Source organism: Pygocentrus nattereri, chromosome 6, assembly GCF_015220715.1.
Source record: "Pygocentrus nattereri isolate fPygNat1 chromosome 6, fPygNat1.pri, whole genome shotgun sequence".
Taxonomy (NCBI): Eukaryota; Metazoa; Chordata; class Actinopteri; order Characiformes; family Serrasalmidae; genus Pygocentrus; species Pygocentrus nattereri.
The window spans coordinates 45,449,299-45,469,863 of NC_051216.1; the positions used below are offsets into that span (position 1 = coordinate 45,449,299).

General features: G+C 41.6%; 1 protein-coding gene across 14 annotated transcripts in view; it reads left to right on the plus strand.

Moving 5' to 3' along the window:
- The window catches only part of stxbp5l (syntaxin binding protein 5-like), a 249,217-nt gene that overhangs the window by 163,774 nt on the left and 64,878 nt on the right, over window positions 1–20,565 (plus strand). For all 14 annotated transcript variants that reach the window (XM_017703045.2, XM_017703048.2, XM_017703046.2 and 11 more), the window contains exons 11-18: window positions 620–692; window positions 3,921–4,068; window positions 4,953–5,020; window positions 6,827–6,867; window positions 9,466–9,683; window positions 10,870–11,036; window positions 12,313–12,438; window positions 13,298–13,449. In XM_017703045.2, coding sequence (XP_017558534.1) covers window positions 620–692; window positions 3,921–4,068; window positions 4,953–5,020; window positions 6,827–6,867; window positions 9,466–9,683; window positions 10,870–11,036; window positions 12,313–12,438; window positions 13,298–13,449 — 993 coding nt within the window. The remainder of the gene's footprint in view (window positions 1–619; window positions 693–3,920; window positions 4,069–4,952; window positions 5,021–6,826; window positions 6,868–9,465; window positions 9,684–10,869; window positions 11,037–12,312; window positions 12,439–13,297; window positions 13,450–20,565) is intronic.

The following is a 20,565-nucleotide window of genomic DNA, read 5'->3' on the forward strand; positions in this document are numbered from 1 at the left end:
ATTCAGTAAATCATCTTTCTGTTTGAAGCAGTATAATGTCTTTACTCTTCCTTGGTATACATAATAGTAGTTACCATGGCAGCAAACTTTCTCCTCTGATGAAAGAAAGCTAACTAGTGTTGTGTGTTCTTGCGGTTTTGCAGAGTTACGACACTATTAGTGAAACTTAAATTTTTTGCACGACTAAAGGTTATAAGGCCTACAAAGGTGGTTCTTCCATTTTGTGAATTTCCTTACAGTGATAGGAGAGTAAAGAGGTGTGGTGGTTGGACAGTGTAGTGGTTAACACCTCTGCCTTCTACTACGCTGTAGACTGGGGTTCAATCCCCTGCCTGTATAAGCACCCTACACTATACCAATGAGAGTCCTTGGGCAAGACTCCTAACACTACCTTCACTTACCCGTGTAAAAGACTGAATTATCTGGATAAGAGCATCTGCCAAGTGCTGTAAGCGGAATATGTGATATTCAGAAGCGGCTGGAAATTAGGGGGTGGCTGATTAAACGGGACAGACGTTAACAACGTTAATATAAAGTTAACAACATGCTGATCCATCTTTGTGAAATGTGTTAAAGCTTTAAACACCACAGTCAGAACACTGTGTTTGCGTTGTAACAGAGGTGCAGGAGCCGTACGCCGTGGTGGTGCTGCTGGAGAAAGATTTCATCGTTGTGGATCTCACACAGAGCAAGTAAGTACACACACACACACACACACACACACACACTTCACACCACAGATAACAGTGTCTCTGACCTGCAGTAACACCTCTCAACACCCAGGACACAGGTGTGTGCGCGTGAGTGTTTGTTTTCATAAGTTTTCAGGGGTAAAAAAACAAGGTAACCTGCAGGTGCTTATATATATGTTACATATGGGACCCATTATTATTACATAGAGGAGTCTGCATATGGATAATCAATATCTGGAACGCTATTATTACAAAATCATCAGTTATTATAAGTCCCTCCTATCAGTTATTTTAATCTCTAGTCAAAATGACCATTACTTTACGTTATTCGTTTTTTAGGAACGTTTTCAAGAAAAAAAAAAGCAGAAATATTTAACAGAAGCTTCAACCACAAAATATAACTTCTCAGAATTGATTGGATCCTCTGTTCTTTTCAGGATGCCCACTTTCAGTTTTTAAAGACATCTACGGGGTCTTTTGTCCCCACCTCCAAAGTCCAGTCGTAGAAGTTTGTTTAGCATTTTCTGCTTCAAAACCCATTCAGTGACGTTGAGGTCTGGACTCCATTGTTCAGTTTGTTTGATAAACACATCTTGATCATCTCCGCAGTGCACTTGGGGTTGTTATCCTGCCATAGAATGCATTTCTTAACGATCAAATGTTTTCCATGGGGCGTGGTATGATATTCAAATTTGTTTGTGCTCATTAGCATACAAGAGGCCTTCAGTCAAACACAAGATGTAAGATGCCAGCTGTCAGTTCCAGAGATTTCAGATTTAGACTCATCAGAGTTACTTACATATCTATAAAATATATGGGACCTATTATTATTATTACATAGAGACACACCTCTTAATCATTGAACTCAGGTGTTTCATTCAGTCTCATTGTCACAGGTGTATAAAATCAAGCACCTAGCCACGCAGCCTGCCTCTACACACATTGGTGTAAGAATAGGTTTCTTCCATCCTAGAAATTCCACAATCAACTGTGAGTGGTTTTATTGAAAAATGAAGGTGTTTAGGAATCACACAAACTCAGCTATGGAGTGTCAGACCACGTAGAGTTACAGAGCGGGTCGCAGTTCTGAGGAACATAGAGCATAAAAGTCACCAACGTTCTACTGACTCCATAACTGCAGGGTTCAAACCTCCTCTGGCATCAACATCAGCACAAAAAACTGCGCCAGGACCTTCACATCATGGGTTTCCATGGCTGAGCACCTGCTTGCAAACCTTACATCACCAAGCACAATGCTAAGTGTGGATGGAGTGGTGTAAAGCGCCATCACTGGACTCTGGAGCAGTCGAAACGTATTCTGTGGAGTGACGTATCAAACGTCTCTGTCGGTCAGTCTGATGGACGAGTCTGGGTTTAGCGAAGGCCAGGAGAACATTACCTGCCTGGCTGCACTGTGCCAGCTGTAAAGTTTGGTGGAGGAGGAATGATGATATGGGGCTGTTTTTCAGGGGTCGGTCTAGAACCCTTAGTTCCAGTGAAGGGAAATCTTAAAGCTCCAGCACCAAGACATTTTGAACAATTCTATACTTCCAACTTTGTGGAACAGTTTGGGGAAGAACCTTTTCTGTTCCAGCATGGCTGAGCCCCAGTGCACAAAACAGCTCCATAAAGGCCTGGCTGGGTGAGTTTGGTGTGGAAGAACTTGATTGGCCCTCACAGAGCCCTGACCCCAACCCCATCAAACACCTTTGGAATGGACTAGAAGGGAGATTGTGAGCCAGACCTTCTCGTCCAACGTCAGTGTCTGACCTCACAAAAGAGAGGACAACTGTTAGAGCTGTAAAGGGGGACCACCTTCATATTAATGGCTGTGGATTTAGAATGGGATGGTTAATATATGGACTCATGTCCTGACATTGTATAAAGCCAAGCTTGTGTGTGTACATACAGCTTTGTCAGTCAGTGTTATTATTCAAAGAGGGAGGCAAGGTCGACCCAGAACTGTGGATGTTTTTAAGTCGCTCTAGAGACGGTTGCCAGTTTCACATCAAATGTTTACTTGGTGACAAGGCCACTCTGAGGACCGAGATAAAGCTTTACATATGAAAACATTCTCAAACTCAAACTCAAAGTTCATCTGACTTTGTTTCTCCTTTTAAATGGACTGTCTGGGGTAAACCCGGCTTTCCTTTTACCCCCTTAGTCCCAAATGGTGGGTTGAAAGTTTAGAAGGGTTCCTGTTGCTGAGATCAACCACCTGAAACTACGCTATACATACACAAGTGTGTAGATACTCATCCAACATATAAATAAGATTGTAAGTTACTGTTCCCTATGCAGTGCTGAAGATTCATAGATTTGATATCTTTTGTGCAATTTACATCACTTTTGTTGCCTTTTATTGGTGCTCATATGAAATAATAATTAGCAATAAGCATTTGTAAAGTACTGTGGACTCCATTCTGAATGTGTGCGCTCAGAAACTTTCACAGTGCATCCAACAGAAAAGGTAGCAGAGCTTCTTTTATACAGTGATAGGAAACACAGTAGATCACAGAAAGCTTCGGTTCCCCATGATGATCCATTTTGCTACAACCAGCATGGACATTCACACTCACCAACTTCTTCAAGGGCAGATTTTAATCAGTTAAGGCAACAAATATAACAAACACAAACAATGGATCACTGACTACACACTGGGGAGCAATTAAGGTTGTTTAACCCCTTAAAATCACAGGCTTATTACACACTAAGGCTTATTATTCAGTAACTAAAGGGACTTCAATACAATACAATACAAACTGTCTGAGCTATTCTTAGGTTATAGACGTGTGATTAAACTTTGGGCCCACTCTCAGAAATAAAGGTGCTAGACTGTCACTGCCTTTAGTCACTGGTCTGGTACCTCAAGGCTCCATCTTAGTACCTTTAGTCAGGGAACCTAACTGAACCACAATCCACTGAAATTATCTGTTCTAAGCTGTACTGACTCCACACACCCGCCTCGCCTCGCCTCCAGGCTTTTATTCTACTGCTCTGTTTTAAAACATTCGGTTATGAAAAGGAAGAAATACCAACTTTTCACCTGGAGAACCTGATTTAAGCCTCACAGTCAGACCTTAAACCCACTGTAGAACCTTTGAGGGAACATTTACACTGTTTGTACCTTGATGAATGAAAAATGTACCTGCACAGAACCTTCATTTCCAGCAGTGTAAGGGGGTTAAGGAATTATGGCTAACGATTTTTTGTTTGTATTTTGTCCAGTTTCCCCATCTTTGAGAACCCTTATCCCATGGACGTTCACGAGTCTCCGGTCACCTGCACGGCCTACTTCGCTGACTGCCCACCAGACATCATCCCTGTGCTCTACTCCATTGGGGCAAAGCACAAAAAGACCGGCTACAGCCACAAGGTAGGCTGAGCTCAGCTGAAGCTCTGGCTCAAATAAGGTTGGAGTAGTGCAAGAAGAGAACCACTTTGGGTTTCCTGAAGAACCATTCAAGTAGCGTTTAAACTGAGTATTTCAAAGAACCACCTGTTAAAAGGTTCCTTAAGAAAACCAAAAGTAGTTTTTCTTCTATGGCATTGCCCAAAGAACCTTTTTCAAGAAATGTAATACATATTTTGTTTGGTTGTTTATTTGTTTGTTTGTGTTTTCTGCGTTTGTAAAACAGCGAAAAAACATTGATAAAATACGCCAACTTTTAACTTTCAGTTTAACTTACTATGGATAAGAATCTCAATAACCAGTTCTTCTGACATGCAATGTAGATCATGAACAGTAGTGTTCCACACGTTCCACACGTAGGTCCACAACACTGAAAACGAGTTTTTATTTCTTTTTTTTCTATTAAAGAAGTTTGATGTTGGATGCAAAGTTTTTCAAGCGTCAAAAATATATTATGTAGTCACAGTCATGGGCTTGAGGGGGCAGTCATGGAGGTTAGGGAACCGGCCTCGTGACCAGAAGGTCGCCGGTTCAATCCCCAGAGCCGACAGCACATGACTGAGGTGTCCTTGAGCAAGACACCTAACCCCCAACTGCTCCCCGGGTGCTGCGGATTGGGCTGCCCACCACTCTGGGCAAGTGTGGTCACTGCCCCCTAGTGTGTGTGTGCTCACTAGAGTGTTTCACGAAGTTAATTTATTATTAGGAGCTATTCGTTTTCTCTGCCTCATGGCTGTGTTGTAATCTGCCGTACTGTAATTGCTCTGTGTGGCTGGCTTTATTTCACAGCCAGGTAATTTGTTTGATAATTGCACTGGTTTGGACGCAGTTTGTTATTTGTTTCTCAGGAGTGGCCTGTTAGTGGAGGGACGTGGACAATCGGCTCTCAGACGTATCCCGAGATCATTATAACAGGGTAAGTTTGTGCATGCATAGAGACCCCAGGTACTACATTTTAACCCATAAAAAAGGGTTCTTTGGTAAAGGTAGCAGTGATATAGAACCGTGATGGTCCAAAGAGCCCCTGAATGCATTAGTGGTACCTTGCATGGTTAAATGGTTTTTATATATGATGGGAAACCCACTGGATTCGTTTGGTACTACATAGTAGCCTTTTTTGCTGAGTGTAAACTCATTACTGTTGTTTTGCTCCAGTATAGTGTTGTGCAAACCTACAGTACTGAGACCCCTTGTTTATTTCATTTCCAGTCTAAACCTCCAGTTATTCATTTTGTGGCATCAGAAAACAGAAAATTACAGCAAAGCAATACATTTCAGAATTTAAAGTGTCCACATTTAGCCTTTATTACAGCTTGTATTCTTTTCTAGAGACACACTTTCAAGTTCAGTCTTAGACGTTGGTTATATTTTCCGCTTATCACCATCCAAGTAATTCCAAACACATTTAATGATGTTGAGGTCTGGACTCTGGGGTGGTCAGTTCATTGTTTTTTCTATATAAGGCATGTATCTACATACACTCTGGCCACCACCTTGTTTCTACGCTCATTGTCCATCTTATCAGCTCCACTTACTGTATAGCTGCACTCTGTAGTTCTACAGTTACAGACTGTAGTCCATCTGTTTCTCTGATACTCTGTTACCCTGTTCTTCAGCGGTCAGGACCCCCATGGACCCTCATAGAGCAGGTACTGTTTGGGTGGTGGATCATTGTCAGCACTGCAGTAACACTGACCACTGATGAAGGACTAGAGGATGACCAACACAAACTGTGCAGCAGCAGATGAGCTGTCGTCTCTGAGTTCACATCTACAAGGTGGACTGACAAAGGTAGGAGTGTCAGAGTGGACAGTGAGTGGACACAGTTTTTAAAAACTCCAGCAGCACTGCTGTGTCTGATCCACTCACACCAGCACAACACACACCACCACCACGTCAGTGTTACTGCAGTGCTGAGAATGATCCACCACCCCAATTAGTACCTGCTCTGTGAGGGTTCATGGGGGTCCTGACCGCTGAAGAACAGGGTAACAGAGTATCAGAGAAACAGATGGACTACAGTCTGTAACTGTAGAACTACAAAGTGCAGCTATACAGTAAGAGGTTCTCTGACTTTTACACAGACCTATACATAACTACAGAATTCAATTTATGCACAATCTGCATTTTTTGTACTTTGTTCTGATGTCAAAAAATGACAAAAGCTTGACGTGTAACATTTCATAAAATTCCAGTCAGAATAAAGAATCTCAAAGCACAAACGCGATAAGAATTGAAAGATTAGAACCTGCACTCTCCGCCCAGCTTCTCCACTCGTTTCTATAAGATACGAGTCAGGAATGATCCAGGTTTGACTACACCCTGCGCTTTCTCATCGCCACAGACAACTGAAACTTCTAAGTGTTAATTATAACGAAAACCATCGCCTCGTTCTGCGCACAAACACAAATGACTGGGAAACTGGCTAACTGCACACATCCACACGGGCCTCCCTGGTAAAGATCAGCTTATTTCAAACTGTCTATAGATTTTTTTTGTTTTCCCATGAAGTCAATAAAGTCTCAGGCGTGCGCTCACGGTCTGCTTTATCGGTAAATGGATCATATTTCGTAACTTTAATTCAATAGTAATATTGACTGCGCTGCATGCTGCTCTCTCCCTCCGCCTCTCGCTCTCTCTTCCTCTCTTTTGCCATCATTCTGACTGTTCTGCACTCATTCGCTAACTCTTTGTCCTTCTTCTTTACCTCCACTTTGTGCAGACACGCAGACGGATCGATAAAGTTTTGGGACGCCACAGCCAGTAAGTGCTTTACCCTTTAAAACGTCCAATACGGCCTCTCTCTGTAAGTCAGCCGCGACGCTTACGCTTCGCATCAAACCTTTTAAAGCCGTCCTTCTTCTAAAAACTCATAGCAAACAATATAAGATCATTCCCTTCTTTATCATTTCCTCACAGTCCATATCAGCGCCCCCTGCTGGATCTCCAGACAGAAACTTTTTAAAAGAGTAAAGCTGTTTTAAGGGACAGAACATAAGGCCCAGTCACCTTTCTTCTTTTTACCCCTAACCTTGTTTCCGAGTGTCACTCTAATCCTTTGAACTGAGTTACAGGGCAGCGGTTGTAATCTCGCCCTCCGAAATGGGACCCTCAGATAAAAAACATCACTTGATTAACAGCTACTAGCGCTGCTCTGTCGGCGTCCCTGCCAGTCTGCATTGACCGCATCCTCACTGCTGGGCTTTAGTTACATTTAGGGCTACGCATTCAAAAAGGGGGGCAGTTATTTATTAACACCCCCCCTCTAATTCTTCAGTGATATGAAGCTGAATTCAGAGATTCTCCAGATTCTTGTTGGAATTTTTCCGTTCCACCTTAAATGGTGCAGCAGTTACACTCTGGCACTTCAGGCGTCAGAACTGCTGGACTATTTAAGGTGGAATGGGAAAGTTAGCTAGCTGGCTACAGAGACATTAGCATGCTATTAGTGATTTTTTATGCTGGCTATGAAGAAAATGTCCATAATAACATTAAACTAAGATAAAACAATGACTTTCATCATTTTTTTAACGGAGAAGATTCTCATATTTGTGGGTTTCTTTGGTCTCTTGTTCATCCGTCTTGCTGGTTTTTCTTTTTTCCTCGTAACTCTCTGTTTGGAGGGCAATGTAGCCTTAACACTCTGCCTTCCCCTCTATCTCAACAAGAACTGGGACGCCCTACCCCTAGACGTGAACACGCAAAACAGAGAGCTAAGGGCTCAGTAGTAGGGGTAAGTGGTGAAATGGGATTGGGCCTAAGTCACTGTGGGCCAGTGGCATGTACTTTAGAACATTCAATGTCTTGATGGGGCCACGTGCACATAATATGTCTGACATTAACATTTACTTTACTAAAGTGGTAGCTGGTAGATTTTTTCCCCAGTTTTCTCCCCAATTTACTCATCTCCAGTCCACTTACTAGTTAGGACTCCCCCAATCCCACAATTCCAGCGGCTCTAGGAGGGTGAAGGCCAGCACAGGCTTCCTCCCAGACCTGTGAAGCACCACCACATCTTTTTGAACTGCTGCTCAAGCAACGTCACTGGAAAGCCAAGTGCGCTTGGAAGAAAGTGTCAACCGCCAGATCTGTTACATCAGCTGTCAGATGCCTGCATTGACAAGCATCGCACTAGTGAAGGCAGGAGAGGGAGGGTCCATCCTACCCACCCAGACAGTGAGCCCAGAGAGTGAGGCCAGTTGATCTCTTGGACTCTCGGCCACGGATGGCTGTGGCATGGTAGTTAATTTGAGTTCATTTGAAGGCTGCATGCACAGGGACTTCATAAAACATTCATAATCACTGAATAACATGCAGAAAAGCAACACTTAAGTCAAGCCATGAGATTTGTTATGTAATAAATGGCATTGTTTTGACATAAAGGGCAGTGTGACCAGCATTTATAACACTGTTATGAAGCATCATGACCAATGAGAATGGAGCTTATAAGTTTGAGGGCTTTCATAGAACTTATATGTGGAGCTCTTAACTAGGTCTATGCTTTATAAGTCCCATTTAATGCTTCTTAACAGTGTTATAAATGGACCATGGTCCATCACGTTAGTTTGAGACTTCAATACGACTCATAAAATATCTAATTTTATCAACATAAGATGTTTATAAACACTCAAAACACCCAGCTAATCATGCAGACTGTGTATAGCTCTATCTAATAGCCATACAGGGAAGTATAGTGTTTAAAAGGTGCGGTAAAACAGAGGTCAACAAGGTCAGCACTTTATGGAGCTTGCTATGTACATGGAGAAATTATCCTATTAAAACATGAAAGGGTCTTTCTCAAACTGCTCCACAAAGTTAGAAGCCTACAAATCTCTAGATTGTGATATATTGTAGCATTAAGATTTCCCTCCACTGGAACTAAGGAGCCCAAACCCAACACTGAAAACCAGCCTCAGCCCATTATTCCTCCTCAGCCAAACTTTACAGTCGGTTGTCTGTCACCAGGCAGGTAGTCTACCTTCAGACTATACTGCTTCCAGTCAATCCCACTGATGCTCAGCATTGCACATGGTGGTCTTAAGTTTGTGTGCATCTGCTCAGCAAGCACAAAGCAATCCATGAAGGTCCTGATGAACAGTTCTTGCGCTGACGTTGCTTCCAGAGGCAGTTTGGAATTCAGTAATCGAGGCCTTGGTGGTCCTGTTCTGTGAGCTTGTGTGGCCCACTGCTTCACAGATGTGAGATGCTCCTAGATGTGTCCACTTCACAATAATAGCACTTACAGTTGACCAGGACAGCTCTAGCAGAGCACCATCAAAATAAAGCCTCACAATCAACAGGTCAAAACTGACAGTGTTTATAAATATTTATAAAGCAGGAATAACCACTTCTTCCCACCAGTCACGCTGCAGATGCTCTATAAGCTGAAGACGTCGAAGGTGTTTGAGAAGCCGAAGGGTGGAGAGGTGGGCCGCAGTGCAGAGCTGGTGGAGGAAGACCCCTACGCCGTCCAGATGGTCAGCTGGTGCCCTCAGAGCCGCGTCTTCTGCGTGGTTGGAATCAGTGCCCACGTCATCCTGTACCGCTTCAGCAAGCATGACGCCAACACCAGCATCACGGTCAGAACATGAGTGTGTGGTATATGTTTGAATGTATGTTTGGTCATGGCTTGATTTAGTTTGGTCCATTACATATGTTAGAAGCATACAACTCCCTGGACTGTGATTGTACACTGTAACATTAAGGCTTCCCTGCAGTGGAAAGGCCCAAAGCAAACAATGAAAACCAGCCCCAGCTCATTATTCCACCTCAGCCAAACTTTACAGTTGGCACTCAGCATGTGGGCAGGTGGTGTTTCTCCTGCATCCACCAAACCCGTCACTCCAGAAAACTTGTTTACACTACTTCAGAGTCATGACTGTTCACAGTGGTTCTAATAATAAGTCAAAATAATGACCTATTATATCTGAATAATGGCTACATTTCCCAATATTGTCACTTGTTATGATAAAAAAAGGAGAGATTATGTTGTTTCAAGATTATGAGCCAACATTTTGACATACAACAGAAGTATGCAAAAATGTAAACACCCCTTTGCTCTGTTTGCTGAGTTTTTATTGGAAAAAGTAAAAAATGTTTTCAATATGTTAAAATAATCATATAAACAAAAGCAATTATGCATTCAAATGTGCAGAAGTATTCTCTAGAGGATGCGTTCACTTAGACAATCAATGAAACATGTAATACTACAAACTTTTGCAAATGACTATAAGTCAAAATTCAAGAAAATAAGTCATTTTGTCATTAATAATTTAAATTTTGGGAGCGCACAGTCAGTATTTAATATCACAGTATTTATTTGGTAAACGGTCAACTTAAATGCTTCATTATAATAAGCTCCTCCCAGTATTTTGCTCTTTGAGAGGGAAAATCTTATAAAAGTATATCACTGCTGTCCAATAAACATCTGATTTTTTTTTATCTACATGATTTGAGCACAGCAGCTGCCCTTTACATTGTGTGAAAATTCCATCATGAATGGATCAATAAAAGTCCTCCAAAATGACTTGAAGCAAAATCTCTTCACATTAGCTCCCATTTAAAGTTAAATGGGAACATTTTTGCCCCTCTTGTAAAGTTACTATGTCTGGAGACATAGTTTCTTTTTTTGAATGATACGAGGCAAAATAGAGCAACCTTCAGACAGACCGTGTGTGTTGTGTGCAGCTGTAGTTGAAGGACAGCGTGAGCTGGACGGTGCTCATGTATGTGGTCTCTTGGTGTGCTTGTGTTCCCCTCCTCCAGTCTCTGGAGGTGCGTCTGCAGTGTGAGATGGAGGACGTGATCTCCCCGTCGGACACGGAGAACACAGTGTGTGCGACGGACCCGGGCGGTCACTCGCCCCAGCCGCAGCCGTCTAGCCCACGCAGCAACACGCCGGACAGTGTGAGGGACAGCATCCCCTGCCTCAGGTCAGATAAAGCTTCTGTACCGGACACAACAACCCATTCGGCTCCAAACCAGCTTTATAAGCGTTATGAATCTCAAAATTCAGCAAATGTGATTATGATCACATAGAAAACGATTCAATGCATCACAAAATTTCAGATTTCAGCAACATTTGATTTGATTTGATTTGATTTGATTTGATTTGATTACGATTCTTTAGTAAATGATTCAGTGCATCACAGAATCTCAAATTTCAGCACTATTATGTTTGATTTGATTTGATTCACTTTAATTATGATTCTTTAGGAAATAATTCAGTCCTTTACAAAATCCAGATTTCAACACAATTTGATTCATTTTGATTTGATTCATTTAAATTGCAGTTATTTAGGAAATGATTCAGTGCATCCCAAACATGTCAAATTTCAGCAGCGTTTAGTTTGATTTGATTTGATTCAGTTACATCATGACTCTTTAGGAAACGATTCAATATATCACAAAATCTCAAATTTCGGCACATTTCAAATCAAAATAATTTGAGTATAAATCTTTAGAAGATGATTTATTACACCATTAAATCTGAAATTTTGCCATATTGCAAATACATTGAATACACAAACGGAGGAACAAGAGGAAGCATTCACACAGTAGTTAAATATAGAAAAAAAAACACACCATGGACTCATACATATTGAATAATATGTATGAATATATGAATATTATTCGGTCACACTTTATGTGGATGGTCACCTGTAGATGGTCTACAGATCATTGATTAACTTTCTGATGTTCAGTTGATTCACAACAACATTATGGCGAGCGTTAGGAGTAGCTGTGGTGTAGCGGGTAACACCTCTGCTTTCTACACTGTAGATTGGGGTTCAATCCCCACCTGAGCCAGCACCCTACACTATACCAACAAGAGTCCTTGGGCAAGACTCCTAACACCACCTTGGCCTACCAGCGTGAAATAATTGAAAATTGTAAGTCACTCTGGGTAAGAGTGTCAGCCCAGTGCCATAGATGTAATATGTTTTGCCTTGAGGTTGCGGCCAAGGTTAGGTTTAGGTTTAGGACTATAGGAATAGATTTAATAAACTCTTTCACGCTGAATGTTGCTTTTAATGGATATTTACTTGAATGTTAGTTAAAGATGTACTGAGCGTTTACAAAACATCTACAATGGACCATCCAAATAAAGTGTTACCAACCGGCAACGGAACTGAGATCGAGATCAAGCAGACCCGTGTTGGTAAACTTGCTTGTGTTTTATGAATAGAAATGCTGGTTTTCTCTCAGGGTAAAGGACCGTGTGATACGGATGCCCCCCGGTTACCAGGCGGAGCTTGTGGTCCAGTTGTTATGGGTGGATGGAGAGCCACCTCAGCAAATCACCAGCCTGGATTTAAACTCCGCCTACGGACTGTGAGTGGCCCCTCATTATGCAGATCCCCATGAGCCTCTTGGTGCATTCAGATGCTTCTTGTTTCCTCATAAAGTCAGTGACATCATCAAATTTTAACTGCCAGTTGTCTAAATTTGGGTCGACCCACGAAATGATCCAGTAAGCAATACGTCTGTTAACGGGACGGATAGTGAACGTTACATAGAGTGTGTGATGTCACTGTAACTCTTTATCCATTTCTGTTTTCGCTGCACATTCAAAACCAAGAAATAAAGCTCGCGGTTCTGGTTTTTAGTTCAATTTCATTGCGTTTTACAAAAGTAAACCCATACTTAAAACTCGCTGAAGCATGGCCTGGGCTCAGGAAGGACGCTGGAGGCAGGAAAAACATCTACAGCAGCTATTTTAGCTTTACTTTCCACTCCGAACAAACACAAACAACTCAAACCAAAAGCCAGACACTTTTCAGTGGCTTCAAAACTAGACTTTTCAGGCCTTTTTCCCCCCACTTGAGCTTTTCAGCTCGTCAGTCTTTCTTGCTGCTTGTCCCTCTGTCTCTCTCTGTTCACTCTCCGCTTGTTTCTCCGCCTCCCCATCACCGCCCCCGCTCCCCAGCTCGGCTGCCTGGTGCGAACGTGAGGTGCAGTCTAGCGGCACTGGAAAGAGTTTTTTCATTGGCGACAGCTGGAAGTGTTACCAGACAGAGAGGAGAACACAGTTTGATTACCATTAGGTCTTTTTGAGCCCCAAAAACCATCAAACTGGGACCTTCGTTACTGGTTCAATGGCCATCGGAGAAAAGCAGAGTTCTAGTTTTGTGGTGCCAAATGTTCAGGACCTTGCACTGGAGTGACGGCCTGTTTGTGTGTTTGTGTGCAGTCTGGCTGTAGGTAACTGTAATGGTCTGGCGGTGGTGGATTATCTACAGAAGACAGTGATCCTGTGTATGAGCACTGTGGAGCTTTACGGCTCGGCCGATCCCTTCCAGCGCCTCACACGTTCTCCGCGCAAGAACCGCCAGTCCACATCAGGTACACACATATACACACACACACACATACACACACACACACACACACCAGAGGTCTGCACAGGCATAAAGGTGAAACCCAAGCCTGAAGCGTATCTGCAACTTTAAGACCCTGCCCGACCCGGCCCGACCCGGCCCGGCTCAACCCAACCCAACTACTGGTGCTAAATTTGGAAACTCTACCAAACCCATGCCAACTCGTCATCATGTTACGTCCTATTAATTTCAGTGGAGACCTCTGCCGAACGCACATGGCGCATCACGGTTGCGGCGCAGTGAATCTGCAGAACTGTCCTACAGAATTACTGACGGTAAAGATTTGGAAGGAAGACATTTGATTGGATAAAGTTAAATCCAAAAGTCAAGTCGCGCTTGAATGTGAGTCGAGTCACAAGTCAGTTAAGCGAGCGTCTGAATGGAGTCATGAGTCAATTAAGCTTGCTTTTAAGTCATGGCATGAGTCAGTTAGCTGTGAATCAGAGTCACGAGCCAGTTAAGCACAAGTCTACATTTAGTCGCAAGTCAGTAAAGCATGAAACCAAATTGAGGCTTGAGTCAGTTAAGCATGAGTTTGAGACGACTCATGAGTCAGTAAAGCTTAAGTTTGTTTCAAGTAATGAGTCAGTTAAGCACGAGTCTGAGTCGAGTCACAAGTCAGTTAAGCGAGTGTCCACGTTGCAAGTCAGTCAAGTGAGCATCCAATTGAAGTTTCAAGCACCCAAGTCAAGTCACAAGTGAGTTGCACAAGTCCAAGTTGAGTTGTAAGTCAGTTTAGCACAAATATGAGCTGAGTCATGAGTCAGTCAAACGAGTCCGAGTCATAAATCAGTTAAATAAGAGGCCGAGTTGAGTCATGAGTCAGCTAAGCGCAAGTCCAAGTTGAGTCGTGAGTCAGTTAAACACAAGTCTGAGTCTAGTCCTGAGTCGGTTAAGCGCAAGTCTAAGTCAGGTCGTGAGTCAGCTGAGCACAAGTCTGGGTCGAGTCATGAGTCAGTTAAGCACAAATCCAAATTAAGTCGTGAGTCAGTTAAGCACAAATCTATGTCAAGTCATGAGTCAGTTAAGCACGAGCCATAGTCAAGTCATGAGTCAGTTAAGGCAAATTAAAGTCAAGTGAGTCAATTAAGCATGCGTCCAAGTCGAGTCATTAGTCAATATCACCCCCAAGTCACAAGCCAGTTAAATCTGAATTAGTGTCAAGTTGCGAGTCAGTTCAGCATGAATCTGAGTCAAGTAATGATTCAGTTAAGTGTGCATCCGAGTCAAAAACAAATCTGTTACATGAAACCTCACCAAGAAACCCCAAAATCTCATATTCTGCCGGACCCCGGGGGGCTCAGGTCGAGATAGCAGACCTCTAAAACAGACACGCTCTACACCATCATGAGCAGACATATGTAGCAACTCTCTCACACTGTCACTCCAGCTCCGGTCTCTCTGCTGTCTGTCAATCTTCTGTCTCTCTCTCTCTCTGTCTCTCTCTCTCTCTCTCTCTCTCTCTCTCTCTCTCTCTCTCTCTCTCTCTCTCTCTCTCTGTCGCACGCCCACACACTTTACACACACTCTCTCTCTCTGACTGCATGAGACAGGCTGCACTTATGGTTCTGCATTCTCTGCATGTTGTCCTTTTTGACATCTCTGTCGGCTTTTGCTTCAGCATGACAGACCCCACGTACACACACACACACACACACACACACACTGCTACTAATCCCCCATTCCCTGTTTCCCCAGCCACCCCCATCACACACAGATACATCTAAAAAGCTCAAATCTCCGACAGCACTAGCACGCGTAGTAGACCTGGGCAATAATTGATTTTTTTTACAGATGTTGACGTTTCATTTTCATTTTAGAAATGTGGTAGAAATGAGTGATTATACAATTTATCAGATTTTTTTCACATATCAATGGCATTTTTAAAAACCTGTAGACATTGTAGACCTGGGTGATAGTAATTTTGTTCTCTTATATAACTGTACACACAGTAGACCTGAACAGTACAGTATAAGTACAGTATAGTATTAACATACCGCTGTTGTCAGATCAAAACCTCGTGTCTCCAATATGGTGACTTTACAGGAGATGGTAAAAACCTACTTTACTTTTAATGTAAGTCATCGGAACCAGACGTCTTTCCAAGTCAATCTGGCCCATTTCTTTTAGTCCATTCATCATGAAATTACACACAATGTAAAGAGCAACAAAAATGGAGATACAAGGTTTTCTTCCAGTTTTTTAATTATGATGTTTAATAATTTTACACCCAGAATTTCGAATTTTGCGATTTGTTTTATTTTAAACACACAATTCAGAATTTTGGGATGTTTTAGAATTTTACACAGAATTTAGAATTTTAGAATATGTTTAGAATTTTACACACACACTTTAAGATTTTAGATTTTTTTAAATTTTACACATGCTACACTTAAAAATGATGGTTCCTCAAGGGTTCTTAATAAAGGAAATGGTTCTATATAGAACCATGAATGCTCAAAGAACCCTTTGCATGATTCAGGGTTCTTCAGATTTGTAAAGAATGTGCTGTTGGTGGTTCTGTATACAAACTTTTTTCTGGTTCTATATTTCACCAAATAGGGTTCTTCTATAATTACAAGCTTGATATTTTAAGAATAGAAGAACCATTTTTGGTGCTGTATTGAAGCCTTTTTAAAAAGGTTCTCTCTCAGCCATCTACAGCACATTCTCCATCAAACTGAAGAAGCTTTCACAATACAAAGAACCCTTTAGCCATGCAATGGGTGCTTTGCGTGTTCAGTGTTCTATATAGAACCGTTTTCTTTTTTAAAGAATCCTTGAAGAACCATCATTTCTAAGTGTGTTTTGAATCGTATATATAGTAGACCTGTATATATAGTAGACCGAGATTTTTCACTGACATTGACGTTCATCTTTCAGGTTCTTTACTTTGTAGACTTGTGTTTTTCACCTAAATTGATATTTCGTTTATCAAATTAACCTCAGTATTTAGAATTGTAAACATAGCAGTTGGAGCAGGAATTGAATAATCAATAATCACAATTTTCGCTGGCGTTTTCTTATCAAGGTTAATTTTTCAGTAGACCCAGACAGTCAAATTCATCTTCTAAATTGACATTTTATTTATCCTTTTAACATATTTTTTAGAACCATATACTAGATGGTAATCAAAATTTTCATGAATCAGTAATAATAACATTTTATTTAGTGTATTTGTCGTTTTTTGTAATTTTACGTCTTCTAATCTTTTTTATTACAGTCCAATTATTCGCCAATTCTGACATTTCATTTATCATTTGAAATTTGTTTTTTAGTATTGTAAAATGAGCAGTAATCAGTTTCATTTTTCATACTGACAATTTTTAGAAATGTACACCAACAATAACTACATTTTCACTGCTTTTGATAATGAATTGATCACACTTGTTATTATTTCGAAGAACTATATAAACAGTAGACCTGGATGATTGATGTTCATCATCAATATTGATGTTTTACTAACTGCATCGGCATTATTTTTTGACGTGTTTGATAGACATTGGCACACAAATCAAATTTTTTACTGATATTGATCTTCATTTTTCATATTCTCATTATTTTTTAGCATTGCATCCCAACCTGTTCACCTTATTTGCAATTTAATTTATTATCTCAAACTCTTTTTAGAACTGTATGCTCTAAAATAGATCTAAGCAAGGATCAAATATCTTATGGATATTAAGGCTTGGTTTATTTTATGAATTTTATTTGTTGTTTTTATTTATATTCTTTTAGTTTTGCCACAGCTTTGTTGCTAATATTATTTGAAAAGTGTGCAGAAGTGTAAAACACATGTTTACAATAATTATGATTACTTGCTGCTTATTTGAATGCAACAGTAATTAATGTTGTTTTTTTACCTTATAATTATTGGCAGATTTTTCATTATAAAAGTATTTTGCTAATAAAAAATATCTCAGTAATTCTTGGTCCATATCAACCATCTCTAAGGCTCAGAGTGCAGGACATGAAAAACTGAGTCTTTCTCGCTGAAGGCTTCATCAAAAAGGGGCATGTGGAGCCGCGCCGGCTTCAAAGCCGCTCCGCTGGGCCTCGTTCAGGCCGGTCTTTAGAAAGAGGACGGCGGAGATGGACAGAAGGGTCAGTCAGGGCAGACGGGTGGCCGGTTTGATCCGCTGATTCTGAAAGCTCGTAAAAAGAGGGAGTTTCTTAGCACTCGCACCAACGCACTGCGGTTTTTAGTTAGCAGAGGAAGAAAGAAACAAAAGCTGATGCTCTAAAGAAGACAGCAGGTCTTTTAGTCTGGCGTTCTTAAGTTTATGGACAAGAAACACCAAACGTCCAGTCATCTCTTCGCTAACTATGTGCCTTGGTCAAGTGCAGGAGCAGAGCATGGGGTGGCTGGAGTGGCCAGGGCCACCACAGCATGAAGCTTGGCCCCCTCTGGCCTCCACAGTTAAACAAAATGAGACCCTCAGCTGCCCCCTTTTCTCTCGAAATGAATAGCATCTCTTCTGATGAGCTCTAAATGCTGAATATGCTGCTGTGCAAAACCTGTGCAAACTTAAGACTGTCCCTGCAGGACGGCACAGTTCAGCTGCCTCTGTAATATACACTCACTGGCCACTTTATTAGGTACTGTTGCTTGTTAACACAAATAGCTAATCAGCCAATCACATGACTGCAACTCAGTGCATTTAGGCCTGTAGAGGTTGTCAAGACGACTTGCTGAAGTGCAGACCGAGCATCAGAACGGGGAAGAAAGGGGATTTAAGGGACTTTGAACGTGGCGTGGTTGTTGGTGCCAGACGGGCTGGTCTGAGTATTTCAGAAACTGCTGATCTGCTGGGATTTTCACGCACAACCATCTCTAGGGTTCACAGAGAACGGTCCGAAAAAGAGGAAATATCCAGTGAGCGGTCAGTTGTGTGGACGAAAATGCCTTGTTGATGTGAGAGGTCAGAGGAGAACGGGCAGACTGGTTCCAGATGATAGAACGACAACAGGAACTCAAATAACCAACCAGAATCTCTGAGGAACGTTTCCAACACCTTGTTGAAAGTGTGGCATGAAGAATTAAGGCAGTTCTGAAGTCAAAAGGGGTCCAACCTCTTACTAGCACCTAATGTTAGTAACATTAGGTGCTAGTAAAACTAACTAATGTACCTAATAAAGTGGCCGGTGAGTGTATATAAAAAAGCCCCATTGAAGACCTTTGGGATGAACAAGAACGGAGACTGTGAGCCAGACCCTCTCAGTGTCTGACCACACAAATGCTCTTCTGGATGAATGGGCAGAAATTCCCACTGAGACCCACCAAAATCTTGTAGAAAGCTTCAACAGAAGAGCAGAAGCTGAGAGTGGGACCAACTTCACATTAATGCCTGTTTTAGAATGGGACGTCATAAAAGCTTTTATAAGTGAAATGTGTAGGCGTCCTAATACTTTAGTCCATATAGTGCATGTTGTAACACAATGTCCACAGTTTACAATGTAGAATTGTATTAGTCCACAGTTACATGACAAGAACAGGCACCACTTTTAATAGCATAAGAAAGTACTGAGGTGACACTTTCTTATCAGGATATATAAAAAAAGAAAGCAGGAATAAAAATAAAGAAAAACAGCGCAGCCTTCATCCTTTTTGCGTCAGGACATTAGAAACTGTGAGGATCCCTCGTTCATGCCACGCGCTTCTGCATGCCCTGCTCTTATAGCTGTTTATTCACGTCTACATCACTGTGGAGCCGAGCAGAGAGAGATGTGCTGTTGTGGACAGATGTAATGTGTTTATGTTTTTGAGCGTTTAAAAATGTCTGTTTGTTTGTTTGTTTGTTTCACTGTAAAACTGGTTATACCTGGACCTGAAATGGCCTGAAACCTGGTCTTTTCACGCAACTTGTGCCTTGATTGTATTCCGATAAGATTTAGATAAATGCCTACAGTTAGTCATATTGAAAACCACACAATATGCAAATAAGCTCATGAAAGGACAACCAATCACCTGCATTCTTCTTCATTTAAGGTCTTTCCCATTCTGTGAAGAAGATACCTGTTTTTGCAAAAAGCACAGTGAATGAACAGTAGCTCTGGTCCTGCTAAAGGACAGCATGCCTCTTTCAAATGCCTCTTGGGTACTTTTATGTGTTTTTATGTGGGAAATAGCCAGTGGCAAATCATGACTCTTAGAGCTAGGCTTTCAGTTTGGGCCATAAATGTCAAAACTTGACTATAAAAGTTCACCTCTAATGGGCTCCTGAGTGGTGAAAGCACAGGCCCTGTCATCAGAAGATTGCATGTTCCATCCCCAGCCGTCATGGCCAGGAGTGCAAGAGAGCACAATTGGCCTCACTCTCTCTGGGTGGCTAGGATGGCCCTCTCACTCCTCCTATCACTTAGTGTGATGCTAGCCAGTGCAGGCATCTGTTAGCTGACATTACAGAACTGGCGGTTAGTGTTCTCCTCCAAGCACATTCAGCTGTCTAATGATGTTGTATTAGTGGCAGTTTGAAAAGATCCCTCGGAGGAAGCTTGTGTTTTACCTGTGCCCACCTAGTGCTGGTGGTATCCTGTGATTGGAGAGTCCTAATTAGTGGATGGAATTGGATATGACTACACTGGGGAGAAAACTGGAAAAAAAAAATCACCTCTATGATAATTCCTGCTATCTATGGGATTTCTAATAGTATGTTAGTACTAAGGTAATGGTGGTGCACATAAACACAGAAGCCTGTAGAAGATGTTCCATATCACTGCTGTTGAAAAGAAAACCTCATACCTCCATTTTTGCCATTTTTTAGTTTTTGACATAATTTGAAAGTACCTGTTGTGTTTTACATAGTGTATAAATGGACCAAAATAAATGGCCCAAAATTACTTGAAAAAAGTCTGGTTCCATTGACTTACATTAAAAGTAAAGTAGGTTTCTTCCTTCTCCTGTAAAGTTAAGCTTTTGGAGATGCAAGGTTTTCTTCTGACAACAGCAAAATGTTTAGTTTGAAGATAGTAGCAGATGTTAACATAATAGTTTTACAGTGACTTTTTCAGTAAATGGCTCTGGTATTGAGCTGCCGTCACTGTTTTTCATTGCTGACAACTAACTGAAACCTGCATAGAC